General features: G+C 41.4%; 1 protein-coding gene across 4 annotated transcripts in view; it reads left to right on the top strand.

Annotated features, from left to right (window-relative positions):
- Positions 1-18,385, top strand: part of LCP1 (lymphocyte cytosolic protein 1) — a 59,076-nt gene that overhangs the window by 37,094 nt on the left and 3,597 nt on the right. For all 4 annotated transcript variants that reach the window (XM_061133493.1, XM_061133496.1, XM_061133494.1 and 1 more), the window contains exons 9-15: positions 788-883; positions 2,380-2,575; positions 4,670-4,748; positions 6,004-6,118; positions 7,167-7,300; positions 14,356-14,479; positions 17,657-17,781. In XM_061133493.1, coding sequence (XP_060989476.1) covers positions 788-883; positions 2,380-2,575; positions 4,670-4,748; positions 6,004-6,118; positions 7,167-7,300; positions 14,356-14,479; positions 17,657-17,781 — 869 coding nt within the window. The remainder of the gene's footprint in view (positions 1-787; positions 884-2,379; positions 2,576-4,669; positions 4,749-6,003; positions 6,119-7,166; positions 7,301-14,355; positions 14,480-17,656; positions 17,782-18,385) is intronic.

The raw sequence follows: 18,385 nt of genomic DNA, 5'->3' as shown, positions 1-18,385 counted from the left end.
CTAGTTTTAAAAAACAGAAACAGCTGAGTGTTTGATCGTTAAGAGAAATTAAGATGTCTTTCAGCAATTTAAATAATAAATTACCTGAAAATTTGTATGCTTTCATTGAATGACAAACTTTGACTGTGATTCAGAAAATTTCTTGTCAATAAACCTATTTCCAGAATCTAACAAAACATGAGGATTCAATATCTATATCCTCTCTGAGAAAACTAAATTTAATCACTTTTTCTAGCTTCTTGATCAATATTAAGTGCACTTAATATTTCTCCTTTGGCATAAAGACTGCTTTGTGAATGCTTCAATTTTTTGTCTTTGAAATCTTTTTCTTTTGCTGATTGTCCATTTAAATGTATTTTTAAACTCTGCTTTAAACTTCTGCTTCCTTTTTCTGTCACTTTTTTTTTAAATTAAACCTTAGCTGACTGACTTCTACAGCAATATAAAGGTATATATATTTTCCTGTATACAATTTAATACATGTAAATAAATTATTTTCTCCCCTTAGGGCAGCAGAATAGTATTTGCTTACTGGGTTGCCTTTTATGTATGTCCTGTATTTTCAACTGTTATACTTCTTTTAAAAAAAATGGCAAATAAATATAATATGTAAAGGACAAGTGGAAAATTAAAATTAGTGAATGTTCCCAGTTTTGTTAATTAAGTTGCATTCTTGAATGATAGTTGGATAAGAAATGAAATATGTTTGCTTTGGGGAAATTATTGTTGTGCTAAGTGTGTAATTAGCTATGCCATCTTGAAATTGTAATTTCCTCATTTCTCATAGGACTCGAAAGCTTATTACCACCTGCTTGAACAGGTGGCTCCAAAAGGAGATGAAGAAGGTATTCCTGCTGTTGTTATTGACATGTCAGGACTGAGGGTAAGTCCACACCCCAAGTCGTGTTTTGATGCCATTATTCCTCTGCATTGGCGGTTCCATTGCCCTACGTGATGCTGGCTCCAGAGGTCCATGAGTGGACATCTCTGCTTAGAGCCCTGTTAAATTTTTAAAAACTGTTAACAGTTGGGGTAGTAATTGTGGAAAATTGAATCTGGAAATAAACATTAAGCAGAGAGGAGTGGAGTCCATGAATTGCAACAAAAGGTCCTGAATCCCACAGTGTGGTTCTTACACACTGCAACCAGGACCCAACTAGGCCAAAAAATAAACATTTCTAAAAAAGAAATTTGAAAGAAAAAAAGCTCATTCCTGAATGAGAAGTAAAGCATCTGAAATATATAATCTATAGTATTGACTAGTAAAGCATCATAGTAAGAGATAATCCCAGTCTTAGTAAAGTTCTAGTTGTCTGAAAATTAGTACTTTCATAGATTTTTAAGAGCATTAAAAGGCAGTGAACTGTATTTCCACAAAACTTAAGTCTTCTATTAAGAGTCTGCTTATAAATGACTAGAAATTCTCTAGTCCTGTTTGAATAGACTTTTAATCTGAAGTCTGCAAAGCCAAATTTATTTATCAGTGACACTATGTAGGTTGAATTTTATCTTGTCAGAGTTGTAGGTACACCAGCTGAATGTGGGTAAAGAAGTTAAACTAATCAGAAGCTCTTGTTTGCAGATGTAAATATTTTTAATGAACTAAAAATAAGTGTAATTTATTATTTAATAAATGAACTTTTTGTGAAGTCTGTGCAAGAAGATTGCCTGGAGAAGGGAATGGCTACCCACTCCAATATTCTTGCCTGGAGAATCCCATGGACAGAGGAACCTGGTGGGCTACAGTGCATGGGTCTCAAAGAGTCGGACACGACTGAGTGACTAGCACTGCTGCTGCTGCTATGCCAGAAACTAATAAAAAGAGAGCCTAATGGTTGAAAATAATTAAGATCAACTTAAGTGATAAAATTGTAGAATCTATTGCATCTCTTTAAAAACGAGACAACCAACCATTCATCTGAAATGGTCCTGCTCTGTATAAAGATAGGAGGACTCGATTAATTAAGTCGATATGCCTCTTACTTGAAACTCTGATTTGTGTGTGTGTGTGTCTTAGTCACTCAGTCATGTCTGAATCTCTGTGACCCCATGAACTAGAGCCCAGCAGGCTCCTCTGTCCATGGGAGGATACTGGAATGTGTAGCCAGCCCCTTCTCCAGGGGATCTTCCCGACCCAGGGATAAAGCCTGGGTCTCCCACATGACAGGCAGATTATTTTCTTTCTGAGCCACCAGTGAAGCCCCCTGCTGATTTGGGTCCAGGCAAACAGAAGGAATGATTTGCTGCTATTGGGGGTCTCCCTGAGGTCGAACACTGAGGGTTGCGGTAAGATGCCCCTCTCTTTTCCACGTTACCCGTCTCTGCTTTGCGTCCGGAGCTCTGACCCAGCCTTGAGATGGTTGTCCTTTTCCATTGCAGGAGAAGGACGACATCCAGAGGGCCGAATGCATGTTGCAGCAGGCGGAGAGGCTGGGCTGCCGCCAGTTTGTCACGGCCACAGATGTTGTCCGAGGGAACCCCAAGCTGAACTTGGCTTTTATTGCCAACCTCTTTAACAAATACCCTGCCCTGCACAAGCCTGAGAACCAGGACATCGACTGGGGGGCTCTTGAAGGTAACTGGAAACCAGTTGCGTCAATGTTCTGAGAAGCAGTCACAGTTCTAATTCAAGAGTAATTCAGATTCACCTCCTAAGCAAACATAAGCCCCTCACGTGGGAGATTTGCAAACAGGTCATCAATTCTTTGGTACCTAACAAAAAGAATAAATAGATTAATCAAGTCAATTACAGCCAAGGAGGAATAATCAACTACCATTCTATCGCATCCATTATACATGGGCTTCATCCATTATCAGAATTAAATGTTTTAGGGAAGACAGTGCATTTAATTATCGGATGAAATAAATCCTGAGTTCCAAAAGCCTAATTTATGTACTTAATGGACTGAGTGTTAATTCCTAGAGGCAAGGAATTGCAGCCACTTATCATCTAAAAATGATATTTAACTTATGCTAAGAGGTGCTTACTGAGGTTTTTGTTTTGTCTCTGATTTGGAGGTCATGGAATAATATTTTGAGGCAAAATCCATGACAGTTATATTTAGGGGGTTAATGCCCTAAACCTAGGCAAAAGTCACCTAGCTTTTAGTCAGGTTCTAATAGGTGAAGTTGCCAGAGATGTTTTTCTCTTTTTTTCCCATTGTGAATGAGTCCCAATATTGAGATAGAAAAATCAATACAAGAATAATAATAAGTGAATATCCCCAGAGAGAGGAAATCTACATTTTAAAGAATTGGTTAATCCTTTTCTACAATGCTTTACCCCAGCTGGAAATGCTGAGTCAATCCATGTTCCAACACTCTGCATTTGTATGATTTTGATGTATGGTGGTCAGGGGTCCGTGCATTCTGTTGACTACCAAGTCTATATGTCAAGCCCTCTCATCACCCATTTCCAGCTGCTTCTAGATCATCTACATTTGGGTCTGTCACTGTCACTTGAAATTCAGCATATTGATCAGAATGGATCAATATGAAAAGCAGGATCGATCATTTCCCCCCTCCTGTATTGCCTCTCTACCCGCCCCCCAACCTCCCATCCCATCCACTCTCCTTTAGAAATTCTCCATTTCCATGAATCATACCACATTTTTCTCTCTTCAGTCACCAAAACCCTGGGTTCCACTTTGATATCTTCCTCTCCTTCGCCCCTAAATCTTCTTGAATCAGCAAATACTAATAATTCTTCCCACAGAATGACTTTTAGATTGTTATTTTTCCTTTCTCCTCTTCCAGACTCTTACTAAATCATACACCAACTGTTTCAATAGGTCTTAGGGGCCTAGCCCTCCATCCATCAAGCACTTGAATGCCCCCATGTGCTGGTGTCAAACACTCTCCCCTCCGTGTTTAATTTAAATGCATATTGCCTTTCAGTAATTCTGCGCACTGCTGCCAAACACATCATAGTGCTGCTTTCATTATAACTCTGCCTTGCTCAAGAATTTATTATAGTAATTTAAAAAGAACCCATAATGACTGTCATTGTCTAATATATCAACCAAAATCTGCTACCTGGCATCCAAAGATCCCCGATTCTGGTTCCAGCCACGAGACAGCCTTATCGGTGTGGACTGTACTACACAGATATCTGAAAAGTCAGTTTCTAACAGTCTTAATACAGACCTTGACTGTCATTCCCTTTGTGTTCATATTTACATAATCTCCTACCCCACCCTCCTTACTTGTCCCCCCAGATCTTCTCCCATATCCTCTTTACCATCCAGATTTTACTAGCCTAGCTCTAAGGTAAAGCTCAAATTGCACTGCCTCCAAATGTAGCCTGTACAATTCTCTCCTTTATCTCAACTCAAATATAAATATCCACCTCATATGGTAGCCCTCTAGCTTGCATGATCCCTCTTTGATTCTCAAAACACACGGAAAGAATGTAAGCCTTTGAGAGACAACCCTGAACAGTTTCCCCGCATGGGCTCTTGGACGCTGTTAATACTCACAGATACTGTTCTCATTGAATTGAAGTGGAAAAACAATTAATGCAGAATAACAACCCTTATTCAAATCCTTTAGGGTTTTTTTTTTTTTAATTCTACTTTCAGTGTTTGTGACCACTGCTTTAGCTAAACTTTGATCATAAAAAAGCATATTTTCTTGGTGCCTGAAAGATAACTAGTCTTCATTCATTTAGGTGAGACGAGAGAAGAGCGGACGTTTAGGAACTGGATGAACTCCTTGGGCGTAAACCCGAGAGTCAATCACTTGTACAGGTAAGAATGCTGAGGGCGTCTTCCTGAATGTGAGGTACCTGTGAAGAAGCCCAAGGTTTCAAGTATCACTCTGGTGTGCAGTTCTCTTCAAAAAATGTGCGCACCTCAGTGAGAAGGGGGGAGACGCCAAACTGAGCAGCAGGTATTGAAAACACTCACTTCCACACACCAACCTTGCTATGTATTTAGTACAATAAGTCCCCTACATACAAATGAGTTCCGTTCAGAGAGGGTGTTCGTAAGTCCATTTTGTTCAAAAGTCCAACAAAGTTAGCCTAGGTGACCAACTAACGCAATCGGCTATATGGTACGGTACTGTAATAGGTTTATAATACTTTCCACACAAATAATACATTAAAAACAAACACAAAAATAAAGAAAAACATTTTAAATCTTACGGTACCTTGGGAAGTATTGTGGTACAGTGCAAAAGCTGGCACCCAGGGGCTGGCATCAAGTGGACAGGCAAGAAATAAAAATACTGTACTCTACATGCTCATCCGCCTACATGTTCAGTCGCTCAGTCGTGTCCGACTCTTTGTTACCCCATGGACTGTAGCCCGCCAGGCTCCTCTGTCCATGGCATTTCGCAGGCAAGAATACTGGAGTGGGTTGCCATTTCCTTCTCCAGAGGATCTTCCCAACGCAGGGATCAAACCCACATCTCCTGCATTGGCAGGTGGATTCTTTACCACTGAGCCACCAGGGAAACCTATGAAGGAAAGTACACAGAAGCATAGCCACTTGTAGGGGGTGCAGGCACATGCAATGTACGCGAGACGTGTGCCCCGACTTCAGTGATTGGACATGCAAACATACATTCGCGTCTTTGAAAGTTTGCAACTTGGAGGTTCATATGTTGGGGACTTACTGTACAAAAATCATAATCCAGCAGCAAAAGAACAAATCGACTTTATGGTATACCCAAGATCTGCTCACAAGCAGGCCAAACAGTAAATGTTCAGCCTGTGGGCGTGTGTCCAATGCCCTTTATTGGAGCTGTTTATTTTTCTGGAGAATGTATGTTTCTGCTGAAGAGGCATTGTGGTCACATCTGGAGGACACTTCTAGGAAGCTCCCCCCCTTTCTCTGAGTCAGAATTTCTTCCCCTCTAAAGATGAAGGGACTGATACCAATGTGGCCAACTTGCTGGGAATGTTCCTGGAACTCATGTATGAAGAACTGCCTGGCCTGCTCCAGGCCCTTCATAAAATGTTGGGTATCTGAGAATTCTTTTGTGTTTGTCTTCATCCAGTGACTTATCAGATGCCCTGGTCATCTTCCAGCTCTATGAAAAGATTAAAGTCCCTGTTGATTGGAACAGAGTAAACAAACCACCATACCCCAAACTGGGGGGTAACATGAAGAAGGTAAATGATGACTCTTGTGAGGTTCTGGTCGTCAGGTAAAGTCCTAAGCCCACAAGAGCACCGTGTGAATACTTTTATCAGGAAGGCAAGCTCAGATCAGAAATGCTTATCCGGGGATTAACTTCAGAGTACAGCAATCAGAAACCTGAGTGGTTTTTATTAAAGGGAGTTCATTATTTCAGTTGATTGCTTATTTATAATTCTGTGTTGGATGTCTTTAAGCGTCATGATGTAAAAATTCTAATTAAGATAATTAGAGCAAGCAGAGCTGCAGGGTGCCTTTCCCTCCAGCAAGATCCTCATTCTAATTTTCTAAAGGATCGAAACCTGTGCTAACAGTTTGACATGTACAAATAGTATGTCTAGTGAGAACACATTGTTTTGTAAAAGCAGCCACAACCACGGGAGTGGCACGAACACTTCCCACCATTTATCTTCTCTGTGACCCAGTAATCCGTGAATCGTAGCCACGGGAACACCCATCCCATATGTCCATCCACTGTGTGCTTACAGGATCTGGATTTTCCAGGTCAATCTCTACAAATTCAACTATCTTAAGGATATTATAGACAGGTTATTTACTATGGCTTTCTAGTTATGTCATGGGATAGAGCCATGAAAATGGTCATCATAATAACTCATTTTGGCTTTACACCTGGTACACTATGAGTATTTTTTTTTCTTTTGATGAAAGTGAGGGGTTCTGTTTAAGAAAAGGTAGAAATAAATAAATAAGACTTCCCTGCTGGTCCAGTGGTTAAGACTCCAAGCTCCCATTGCAGGGGGTCTGGGGTTTCAATCCTGGTTGGGAAACCAGATCCTGCATGCTGCAACTGAGACCCGGCGCAGCCAAATAAATTTTTTTTAAAAGATGGAAAATTATTTGACTAATTTAGAATCCTAGAATTGCAGAACTAGAGACTTGAGAGATTATTCAATCTGACCTTATTATTTCATTTTGTGTCTATTTTTATCATCTTACTTCCTCTGGTATTTATCATCAAAGAGATGATGACATTAGATTGTTTCCTTTCCTGCTCATTAACAGCTTGAGAATTGTAACTATGCAGTGGAACTGGGGAAGAATCAAGCAAAGTTCTCCCTGGTTGGCATTGGTGGACAAGATCTCAATGAAGGAAACCGCACCCTAACGTTGGCCTTGGTCTGGCAGTTAATGAGAAGGTAATACAGCTCAGGGTAATGGCATTTTATTGAATGTATTCTTTATTTTTAAAATTGTATTTATTTATTTTTTATTAATTGATGATTGCTTTACTGTATTGGTTTGATTGAATGTATTTTTTAATCTGGAAAAGTACCAGCAAATTTCAGGAATGTGATTTAATTCAGTAAAACTATATTTTAAGCTAAGCTTAAACCCAAAGGAATGTTGGGGGGGGCTGGGCGTGTCCTATTTTTTTGTTTGTTTGTTTTTTCTTTCATTTCTATCAGTTTTATTTTAGCTACTTTGAAATTCTGTTGTCAGGTTCATCAGTATTTTAGGTTGTTACGTTTTCTTAATGAATCACCCTTTTTCATGTAGAGTGACCCTCTATGCCTGATGATACTCTTTTTCTCTAAAAGCTATTTTTCCAGATAGTAGTACAGCTTCTTGATTAGTTTTAACAAGATACGTTTTTCCCCCATCCTCTTTTAACTGACTGATGTAAATACGGTCACTTATCCTTTAAAGGGACTTTCAAAACAAGAGGGGAAATATGCTATATTTACCTATATATCTGTCATTTTGGGTGCTTTTCTTTTCCTGGTATAGATCCAGATTTCTATCTGATACCATTTGATTTCTACTTGAAATATTTCTAGTGGTGCAGATCTGTTGGCAAGGAATTATGTCAGCTTCTATATGTCTGATAAAGTCTTTATTTCATTTTTGCAAGGTATTTTATCTGAGTGTAGAATTCTAGGTTGATAGTTTTTTCTTTCATTATTTTGAAGGTAGTGTTCACTGTCTTCTAGCTTGCATTGTTTCCAATGATAAATCTATTATACTTCTTACCTTTGTTCCTCAGTCCTTAGTCGCTCCAGTTGTGTCTGACTACTTTCAACCCTGTGGACCATGGCCTGCCAGGCTCGTCTGGCCATGGGAGTCTCCAGGCAAGAATACTGGAGTGGGTTGCCATTAACTTCTCCATCGTTCCTGTGTAGGTCATGTCTTTTCTTTTCTGGCTTCTTTCAAGATTTTCTCTTAATCACTGGTTTTAAGTAGTTTGATTATGATGTCCTTTGGTGTTTCTTGCACTTGAGGTCTGTTGAGCTTCTTGCATCTGTGGGTTTACAATTTTCATCAAATTTGGAAAAACGTTGGCCTTTATTTATTCAAATTTGACTCCTGTACCCACCCACCCTAGTTTTTCAGGACCTTTAAGTATTTGATCATTGAAGTTGTCCCAGAATTCATTGATACTCAGATCATCTTTTTCCTTTACGTTTCATTTTTCTTCTCTCTTTCACTTGGGATAATTTCTATTGCTTTGTCTTAAATTCACTACTCTTCTACAGTGTCTACCATTAATTGCATTTGGTGTATATATTTTTCATCTCAGACTTTATAGTTTTCATGTATAGAAATTTGATTTAGGTCTTTTTGACATCTCATATATCTCTTTCCTTAACCTTCTTGAGCATATAGAATATAAGTACAATAACTGCCATTTCTGTTTCTATTAATTGATTTTTAACCTCACTATGGGTCATACTTCCTTGCTTCCTGGAATGCCTACTGATTTTTCACCGTATGTAAGGCATTGTGAATTTTACCTTGCCATTTGCTAGATATTTCTGTATTCCTTTAAATATTCTTGGAATTTTGTCCTGGGATGCAGTTCAGTTCAGTTCAGTCGCTCAGTCGTGTCCAACTCTTTCCAACCCCGTGAACTGCAGCACGCCAGGCCTCCCTGTCCATCACCAACTGCTGGAGTCTACCCAAACCCATGCCCATTGAGTCAGTGATGCCATCCAACCATCTCATCCTCTGTCGTCTTCTTTTCCTCCTGCCCTCAATCTTTCCCAGCATCAGGGTCTTTTCAAATGAGTCAGCTCTTCGCATCAGGTGGCCAAAGTATTGGAGTTTCAGCTTCAACACCAGTCCTTCCAATGAACACCCAGGACTGATCTCCTTTAGGATGGACTGGTGGGATGCAGTTACGTTACTTAAACACAATTTGATCCTTTGGGGGCTTACTTAAAATCTTAATCTCGAGCTAATTTTGCCTCTCAATACTGAGATAATATCATCTGAGTACTTTACTTGATGCTCCATATATCATGAGATTTGTCTACTCTGACTGGTGGGAGCCAGATGTATCCCACGCTTGTGTGAACTCCAAGGATTGCTCTGCGCATTCATTTCTGCAAGTTCTTTTCCCAGCCTCAGTGTAATTTGCTCAAATGCATGCACCAGGTAGCACTCTGCTAAGCACTCGAGGTAGACCTTCTGAAGATCTCTGGAGCTTTTGTTCTTGATGACTCTGCTCTCTAGGCAGTTCTCTTCTCTCTGCTGTTCTGCCACACACATTCTAGCACCATGGCTTCCTCGAGATCTCAACCCTGTCCTGTCAGCTCATCAAGACTGTCATGCTCTGTTTGAGTTCTCCTGCCCTGCACTGCAGCCTGGGAATTCTCTGTGCAATAAGCTGGGACAATCTTAGGGCTCACCACATTCGTTTTCCTTCTCTCAGGGACCCCTGTTTTGTGCTTCCTGTTGTCCAAAGTCTAGACAAAACCATTTTATATTTCTTCATTCTGTTTTATGTGTTTAAGGCAGAAGGGTCAGTCTGGTTCCTGTTACTCCATCATGACCAGAAGCAGAATTTCCCCTATTTCTATAACAGAGAACTTTAGGTACCTTTTAGTTGTTGTTCAGTCGCTCAGTCGTGTCTTTGCACCCCATGGACTGCAGCACGCCGGGCTCCCCTGTCCTTCACTGTCTCCCAGAGTTCACTCAAACTCGTGTGCATACCTTTTAGAGCCAAATATAAATTTGATTAATGTGAGAGCTCTGTGGATAAATTATTTAATCAATAGTAGAATATAATAAGATACACAAATGGAAGATAAATGATGAGAAAAGTAAACAATTTTTGGTACAAAAGCATGAGCCTGGGGAGAATTATAGATAGCAAAGCTGTAAGCATTAACTAGTTCACTTTTACATGCTTTGCTCTTTGCCTCCTGTACTGATAGCCCTGAGCAGGCAGAAGTCTTCCATTCCTTAATTAGAACCTATGTTAGAGTGACTTAATTAATTTTTCTACCTGGAAGGAAGCCCCAGAAACCATATGTCACATTACATTATATCTAACCAGGTAATGGCAGAGACAAGGTTTGTCATTTCCTGAAGCACAGAAGCTCTATTCCCAGGCCACTGCCTGCAGGTCCTAATATCTATAATGGTCCTCAGAGTACTTATGTCAGTGTTCCCAGGTGATGGAGGGTGATCAGCAGTGATCATAATCACTACCTGATTTACATTTGCTTTATCAAGTATGATGTTCCATTACCCTCTTCTCAACTGGGATCTCTTTAATGATCAAAGGCGGATGTCATAGGCTTCTCTGGCACAGAGAACACCAGAGCTAAAGCAGCTTTAACTCTAGTCCCTGTTACACTGCCTGTATCTAGAACATTGCTGAAAATTCCTAAGAGCTGTTCTTACCAGTGTATTTTCAGAAAAGCCTTCTGAACTCCCCACTATTTTATTTCCTGCGTATGTTTAATTCTTAACAGAATGGCTTTTGGTACTGATTGCTTTGAAAACCAAAGTCTTTCTAGTTGTCACATTTAAATTGACTCTGGGTCTGAAGATGAAAGCATCTTTGATATTTTGTTTTAGTGACTTAAAAAAATACTCAGACCAACTCTATTCTATTTTGAATTTCATAATATTTGAAAATCACCTTGTAATATGATCTTTGTTCTGAAAGTTTTATAAAAATGTGACCTAACATCACAGTTTAAGGCTGGTATATATGTAACAAGGGCTAGTTTGAGCTGAGTCTCTTCCTGATTAATTAGTCCTATTTCTCATTCTTTACTGTACAACAATTGAGGGGACTTCCCTGGTGGTTCAGTGGTTAAGACTCCAAGCTGCTAATGCTTGGGGCACGATTTGATCCCTGTCAGGAAACTGAGATCCCACATGCTGTGTGGCATGGTCAAAGATTAAAAAATAATAGTAATAATTTCCTATAAGAAAATGGATAGATAAATTCCTTACTGTTGAAGGTGATGAAATGACTGATAATTATGTAAATTCCAGCAGAAGGGAATTTTTTTCTTTCTCTGCGTGCCACATATTAACAGATCTAATAAATTTAGAGCCAGTTCTAGCTGAAATTTATTTCACTGGTTTGCACAGATGTGTTAATTTGGTCATTTATCTGTACAATAAATGGCATGTCATTTTTCCCCCTAAAAACAAATGAGAGCCTAAACCTCCCTTTCCCCCTCGGTAGCTTGGAAATTGGTCTAAGATTGGAAAGCTGGCAGATTGCATGTGTATAAATTTGGAGACAAAAGCCTGAGGCAAGAAGACTGCCAGCAGACAGCAACAGTAGACTCCAGCAAAGGAAGGCGAGTCTGCGGCAGGCAAAGGAGGGAAATCTCTCCAAATCAACTAGGCTGTGGACTGTGAGTTGGGGATAGGTCTGTGAAAAGCAGAGCAGCTAGGGTCACTCAGGGCCCCTCAGGGTCACATGTTATATAAATAAAACCACGAGTTTGATGACAGGAAAGCATGAAAGTCATAATCACAGCCCTTTCAGGCCCACATCCCATCCATCCCCTGCTGTTGGATGAGGCCCAGCTGGGACTCATGGGGCCATTTCATTTTTTTAATCTTTATTGGAATATAATTGCTTTACAGTTGTATTAGTTTCTACTATACAACAAAGTGAATCAACAATACGTGTACATGCGTACATGCTCAATCTCTCAAGTTGAGTTTGACTTTTTGCAACCCCATGGACTGTGGCCCGCCAGGGTCCTCTGTCCATGGGATTTTCCAGGCAAGAATACTGGAGTGGGTTGCCATTTCCTCCTCCCAAGGATCTTCCCAACCCAGAGATTTGAACCCACATCTCTTATGTCTTCTGCATTGGCAGGCGGATTCTTTACCACTGAGCCACCAAGGAAGTACCCCCCCCCCCCAATTTTATTTTTTGGTAAAGAAAAGTTGCAGAAGCTCTTTTCCTTCCCATCGCCAATAATGGGGAAGTGCTTTCATCTGAAGAAAGTGGATCATTACTCCTTTTTCAGAGATAACACTTGAAAATCGTGTGGGAGATCATGAAGCATGGTGTTTTCCACAGAAGCAGTAACTGGAGGGAGATACCCGATGGGTTATGTAAGCAAAACCCCGGGCAGAGGGTGACCTCATTTAGGGAGGCCCTCCAGACAGGTCGGAGACTTGAATTTCAGTTTGGACGACGCACGCTGAAACCCTAGTCTTTCGTGGGTAATTTGACCACCTCCCCCTCACCCTTAACAAGACCGAACTGTGAGGCCAGCCGACCTGCCCACTTGCTCACTGCTTGCCTCTCTATTTCCCTTTTGAGAGGGATCAGCTTGGGGAATGGTGAGTTTTCTCTGCTCCCTGGAATTTTAAGAGCTTGAAGCATTGTAACGTTCCCCACCACCACACTTCTAATAATCATGTGTCTCAAAGGCAGTTCTTACTCTCAAGCTAGAGATTAACTAGAGATTAATTTCTACTTCTGTCGTATACCAAGCAGACTTTTATGTTTTTTCTTTGTTATGTTAGCTGGTTGGGCTTTTCTTTTTTTATTGACCTATAGCTGATTTACAACGTTGTGTTAATTTCTGCCGTACAGCCAAGTGATTCAGGTATACATGCATATGCATATATATGTATATTTATACATTCTTTTTCATATTTTTTCCGTATGGTTTGTCACAGGATGTTGAATACAGTTCTCTGTGCTATACAGTAGGACCTTGTTGTTTATCCATTCTATAATTAACAGTTTGTATCTGCTAACCCCAAATATTTCCAATACATCCCTTCCCCACCCTTTTCCCCCTTGGCAGACGGAAGTCTATTCTCTGTGTCTGTGAGTCTGTTTCTGTTTTGTAGATAGGTTCATGCGTGTCATATTTTAGATTCCACATATAAGTGATATCATATGGTGTTTGTCTTTCTCTTTCTGGCTTACTTCACTTAGTACGATCATCTCTAGTTTCATCCATGTTGCTGTAAATGGTGTGATATCATGCTTTTTGTGTCAAGTAGTATTCCAGTGTGTGTGTGTGTATCTTCTTTATCCGTTATCAGCGGACATTTAGATTGTTTCCATGTCTTGGCTATTGTGAATAGTGCTGCTCTGAACATAGGGTGCATATGTCTTTTTGAATGATAGTCTTGTCTGAATATGTGCTTGGCCTTGCCTAACATTGAATTGTTCCTTGATTTTCATGATTCCTTTAAGAAAAGCACCACTGGTTCAAAACCTTTGCTTCATTTTTCTTTCCCTGCTTCCCTTCTGCTTTCCCTTCCCACAATGATGGTGGTATTTGCTCTGCATCACACTCTACATATAAAGGTCTATTTTGTTATTCTAAAAGGAACTAGTGCTATTACATATTCTTTTTTCCTCAAATGTAATGGTATCCAGGCCATATTCTGCGACAGGGAAAAATAAAAAATAAAAACTTCTATGCTGGCAACTCTGTGAATAGTGAATTCTTTTTCTTATTTTTTTACATTTTTATTGGAGTATAGTTGACTTACAATGTTGTGTTACCTTCTGCTGAACAGCAAAGTGATTCAGTTATACAAATACATATATCCAGGCTCTTTTAGATTCTTTTCCCATTTAGGTCATTATAGAGTATTGAGATGGAGAAGGCAATGGCACCCCACTCCAGTACTCTTGCCTGGAAAATCCCATGGACGAAGAGCCTGGTGGGCTGCAGTCCATGGGGTCGCTAAGAGTCGGACATGACTGAGCAACATCACTTTCACTTTTCACTTTCATGCATTGGAGAAGGAAATGGCAACCCACTCCACTGTTCTTGCCTGCAGAATCCCAGGGACGGGGGAGCCTGGTGGGCTGCCGTCTGTGGGGTTGCACAGAGTCGGACACGACTGAAGCGACTTAGCAGCAGCAGCAGCAGAGTATTGAGAAGAGTTCCCTGTGCTCTACAATTGTGACTTCTTTAGTGAGTTTTCTCCAGAAATCATGCTTGGTTTTGTTCAGGTACACACTGAATATTCTTGAAGAAATTGGAGGTGGGCAGAAGGTCAATGATGACACTATTGTCAACTGGGTGAATGAAACATTGAAGGAAGCGGAGAAGAATTCATCCATCTCTAGTTTCAAGGTAATGTGCTTTGTCTCCTGCTCGCGGCCACCTGAGCTTTATGCTTATCTTTATTGCTTTCACTCTGCCTTTAAGAGTGACCTTCAGTATGAGGTCTTTGAGGCACCCCTCCCCATTTTGATTTTGCTTGAATGACCCATTATTGTTTTGATGTTCATAGGCCGTTTCATTGACAAATTTCTTGTCATTTTCCTCCCTAGTAATTAGTTTTAAAAATCCAGTCATTTTTTATAAGGGATTTTAGGCATTGTTCTTCCAAAGTAATGTAAAATATAGTATTTTGTTAAGCATGCACAGCTCCATGGTTCAGATTGTTAAATGATGATGGAGAAATGTAAAATGCCAGAAGAACTCTCATGGGGTATTTTTTTTTTGAGAAAAAAAGCAGTTGTGTACTTGTATCCAAATCCCGTTTTTATTAATAACAGCATTATATTTTATTACATTTCTTATCTCATGTTTTAAACATTAGCTGCATTCTTCCTCAGGGGCCCTGGGCACTTGATCCACAGTATAGTGTCAGCGTCCCATCATAACTACATTTTCTTGATTTAAAGGTCAAGATTGGGGGAGGGACCCCTTCAGAGTTATATTAACAGGGTGAGTGAGGCAGTTTGTCATAATGTCGATCCTCTGCTTCAAAATCAAGAGAAGAGTGAAAGTCTCTCCCCTCGCATAAAGGGCAGGGGGTGTATCTCTGAGTTGGGCAATACCAGGGGTGCCTGGACTCTGAGCTCAGCACAGGAAAGAGCCTGCCCTCCACTTACCGTTCGTCTGGTCTGAAGAGCTGAGCAGAGACTGGTGATCGACATGAGCAAATCTTTCCAGAAAGAGATCAGGGAAGGCGGTGAAGAAGGGCGCTCCCAGGATGGACTGCACTCTGAGGACTAGGGCCTTCTTATTAACAGAAATCATAAAGATAGCTTTACCATTTTCCTGATTTTTTTTTTTTTTCTTTTTACCGCTTTGCGTGGCATGTGGGATCTTAGTTCCCTGACCAGGGATCGAACCTGTGCCCCCTGTGACGGAAGCGCAGAGTCTTAACCACTGATCCAGGAGGGAAGTCCCACCATTTTCCTGATTGTATAGTGAGGAATCTGGGGCTCATTTAACTCCTGAAGGCACAGTTAGTAATTGCAGGTGGTGGCCACTAGGGGGGGAAAGCTCCTTTCCCTGCAAGGTGGGGTTCTGGAGCAGAGTGTCTGTAGGTCACGTGACCATGGCGGTGACCCGATGGTTTAACAGTCCCGGGAGTGCGTCTCTTGGTAGAATAGCTGCCACTTTACAGGAACACAGCCCATTGCATTACCCGGCAGTTTCTGGGGTGTTCCTCTTAGGAATGTTTGACAATTCTTTTCTCCTTGTGATGCCCAGGGTGAATTTTCTCCTGTCTTCTCACCAAGTCATTACAGAATAGGTCAAAAAAAGAGAAAAAAAACATGAAAGGAAAATGCCAAATTAGCCCCACATTGCTTTTTTTTTTTTTTTGCTTTTTTGTTATTTATTTATTTTTGTTGTTTTTTATTTTTTACAATGTTATGTTGGTTTCTGCTGTTCAACAATGTGAAAGAGCCATACTTAAATATATATCACCTCCCTCTTGAGCCTCCCTCCCCTCCTGCTGTCCTACCCCTCTAGGTCATCACAGAGCACCAGACTGGGATTTTAAGTGAAACCTCTCAAAAAAGGAGCATAGCCCACCCCCCATTAGCCACTGTGGAAACAGTCCTGGTTCCCCCTCACCTATGAATGCTGCTGACTGCTCACCATCTTGCTGCCATCAGCCCCCCACGACTGTGGGAAGAAAGTAGGGAAGAAGCTGAAACTCCAGTCTCTCCATTTTGCTTTCCTTGTGCTTCTTCACCAAAAAATTCTGTGGAGATAGAAGCTCTGGCTAATAATGGAAATTAGAGTATGGTTATATGTACTGATTTTAATTTTGTAGTAGGACTCCTATTACCTGGGCTTCCCTGGGGGCTCAGACAGTGACGAGTCCCTGCAGTGCAGGAGACCTGGGTTCGATCCCTGGGTTGGGAAGATCCCCTGGAGAAGGAAATGGCAACCCACTCCAGTATTCTTGCCTGGAGAATTCCACAGACAGAGGAGCCTGGTGGGCTATAGTCCACTGGGTTGCAAAGAGTTGGACACGACTGAGTGACTTTCACGTATATTACCCAGAAATAAGTAAAAAGGGACCCATCCTATTTTTTATGTTATTTTATTATTATTATTTCATTCATTTTAATTTCTTGGCCACGCTGCACAGCTTGTGGGATCTTAGTTCCCCGACTAGGGATCAAACCCATACCCCCTGCATTGGAAGAGTCTTAACCACTGGACCGCAACCAAGGAAGTCCCTACCCTTCCTATCTTTTTTTTAAATATTTTTGTACCTCTGCAGAGGGCCTGTGCTGGAGACCTAGCCTCTTGCAGGGGTCCCACATCTTGTTTCTTGGTTAGAATTTATTCTGATTTGGACCCTCGAGGTATGAGGTGTTTAGACTTGACTTTGCTCAGATGGGGACATGCAGTTGCCTCTCCCTGTCTGTACTCGCAGGTACCCGAGAGAGAGAGCAGAGTTTTGTGCATTCACAGCTCTGAGTGAACGCCTGCCTGCCTGTTGGCAGACAGTGGGTTTCCTCTGCATAGTGACCCACCAGGAAGCTACTGACGCCCCCTAGAGAAACAGCACTTGGTTTGAAACGCCGTGTGCCTCACTGTGGCATTTCCCAGACCAGGACGTATATATTTCGTATTTAAGAGGAAAGAGAAGGGACTTTCCTGGTGGTCCAGTGGTTAAGTCTCTGCACTTCCAACGCAGGGGACACAAGTTCCATCCCTGGTCAGGGAACTAAGTTCCCACATGGCACATGGAAAGTGAAAGTGAAAGTCGCTCAGTCTTGTCTGACTCTTTGCGACCCCATGACTATACAGTCCATGGAATTCTCCAGGCCAGAATACTGGAGTGGGTAGCCTATCCCTTCTCCAGCAGATCTTCCTGACCCAGGAATCGAACTGGGGTCTCCTGCATTGCAGGTGGATTCTTTACCCACTGAGCTATGAGGGAACATGCCACATGGAGCAACCAAAAAATGAAAAGAACCACCCACTTTCCTTGAGCCAAACAGGAGTAACTTGGGAGCATACTGATGAAGCCCACGCTTTCTCTCCGTGCAGGACCCGAAGATCAGCACAAGCCTGCCAGTCCTTGACCTCATCGATGCCATTCAACCAGGTTCCATTAACTATGACCTTCTGAAGACAGAGAACCTGGACGAAGAAGAGAAACTCAACAACGCAAAGTACGTAAACAAGGCCGAGGTCAGGGAGGGAAGGAGCGGGTAGCTGTGAGGTCTAGTGCCCATGCCTCCATGCAGACAATTTCGTTTCACTACTGATGCTTTTTCTTCTCATGACTTATTGCATCCCATCACCCTTACATTTGCTACTGTGCAGTGACAGTTTAGGGCTCCAGGTGTGAGAGGGAACACGACAAAAAAACAACTGATAACAATTGAAATGGAAAACAATTGACTTCCAACTGATAAGCAAGCCTACAATTTCATAACACTAATTTCCTTATCATAATCTATAGGAGGTTTCCTGAGTAGAGTTTGTACATGGTGGGTGCGGAGTTAAACACCCTATTTGTGAATATCCATGGATGTGCCTGGGCAGCGGTGGGGTTCAAGGCCAGAGTCTTCACTGGTTTGAGAGCAGCTGCTGCTTGTTACACACAGAGGGTGGTGGTTGTGTAGTCACTAACTCTTCTGCAACACCATGGATTGTAGCCCGCCAGGTTCCTCCGCCCGTGGAATTCTCCAGTATTCTTACTGGAGTGGGTATCCGTTCCCATCTCCAGGGGATCTTTCCCACCCAGGGGTGGAACCTGCGTCTCCTGCATCG

This window comes from Dama dama, chromosome 30, assembly GCF_033118175.1.
Source record: "Dama dama isolate Ldn47 chromosome 30, ASM3311817v1, whole genome shotgun sequence".
Lineage (NCBI taxonomy): Eukaryota > Metazoa > Chordata > Mammalia > Artiodactyla > Cervidae > Dama > Dama dama.
The sequence above is the reverse complement of the archived record's forward strand: the minus strand, read 5'-3'. Positions and strand labels throughout refer to the sequence as shown.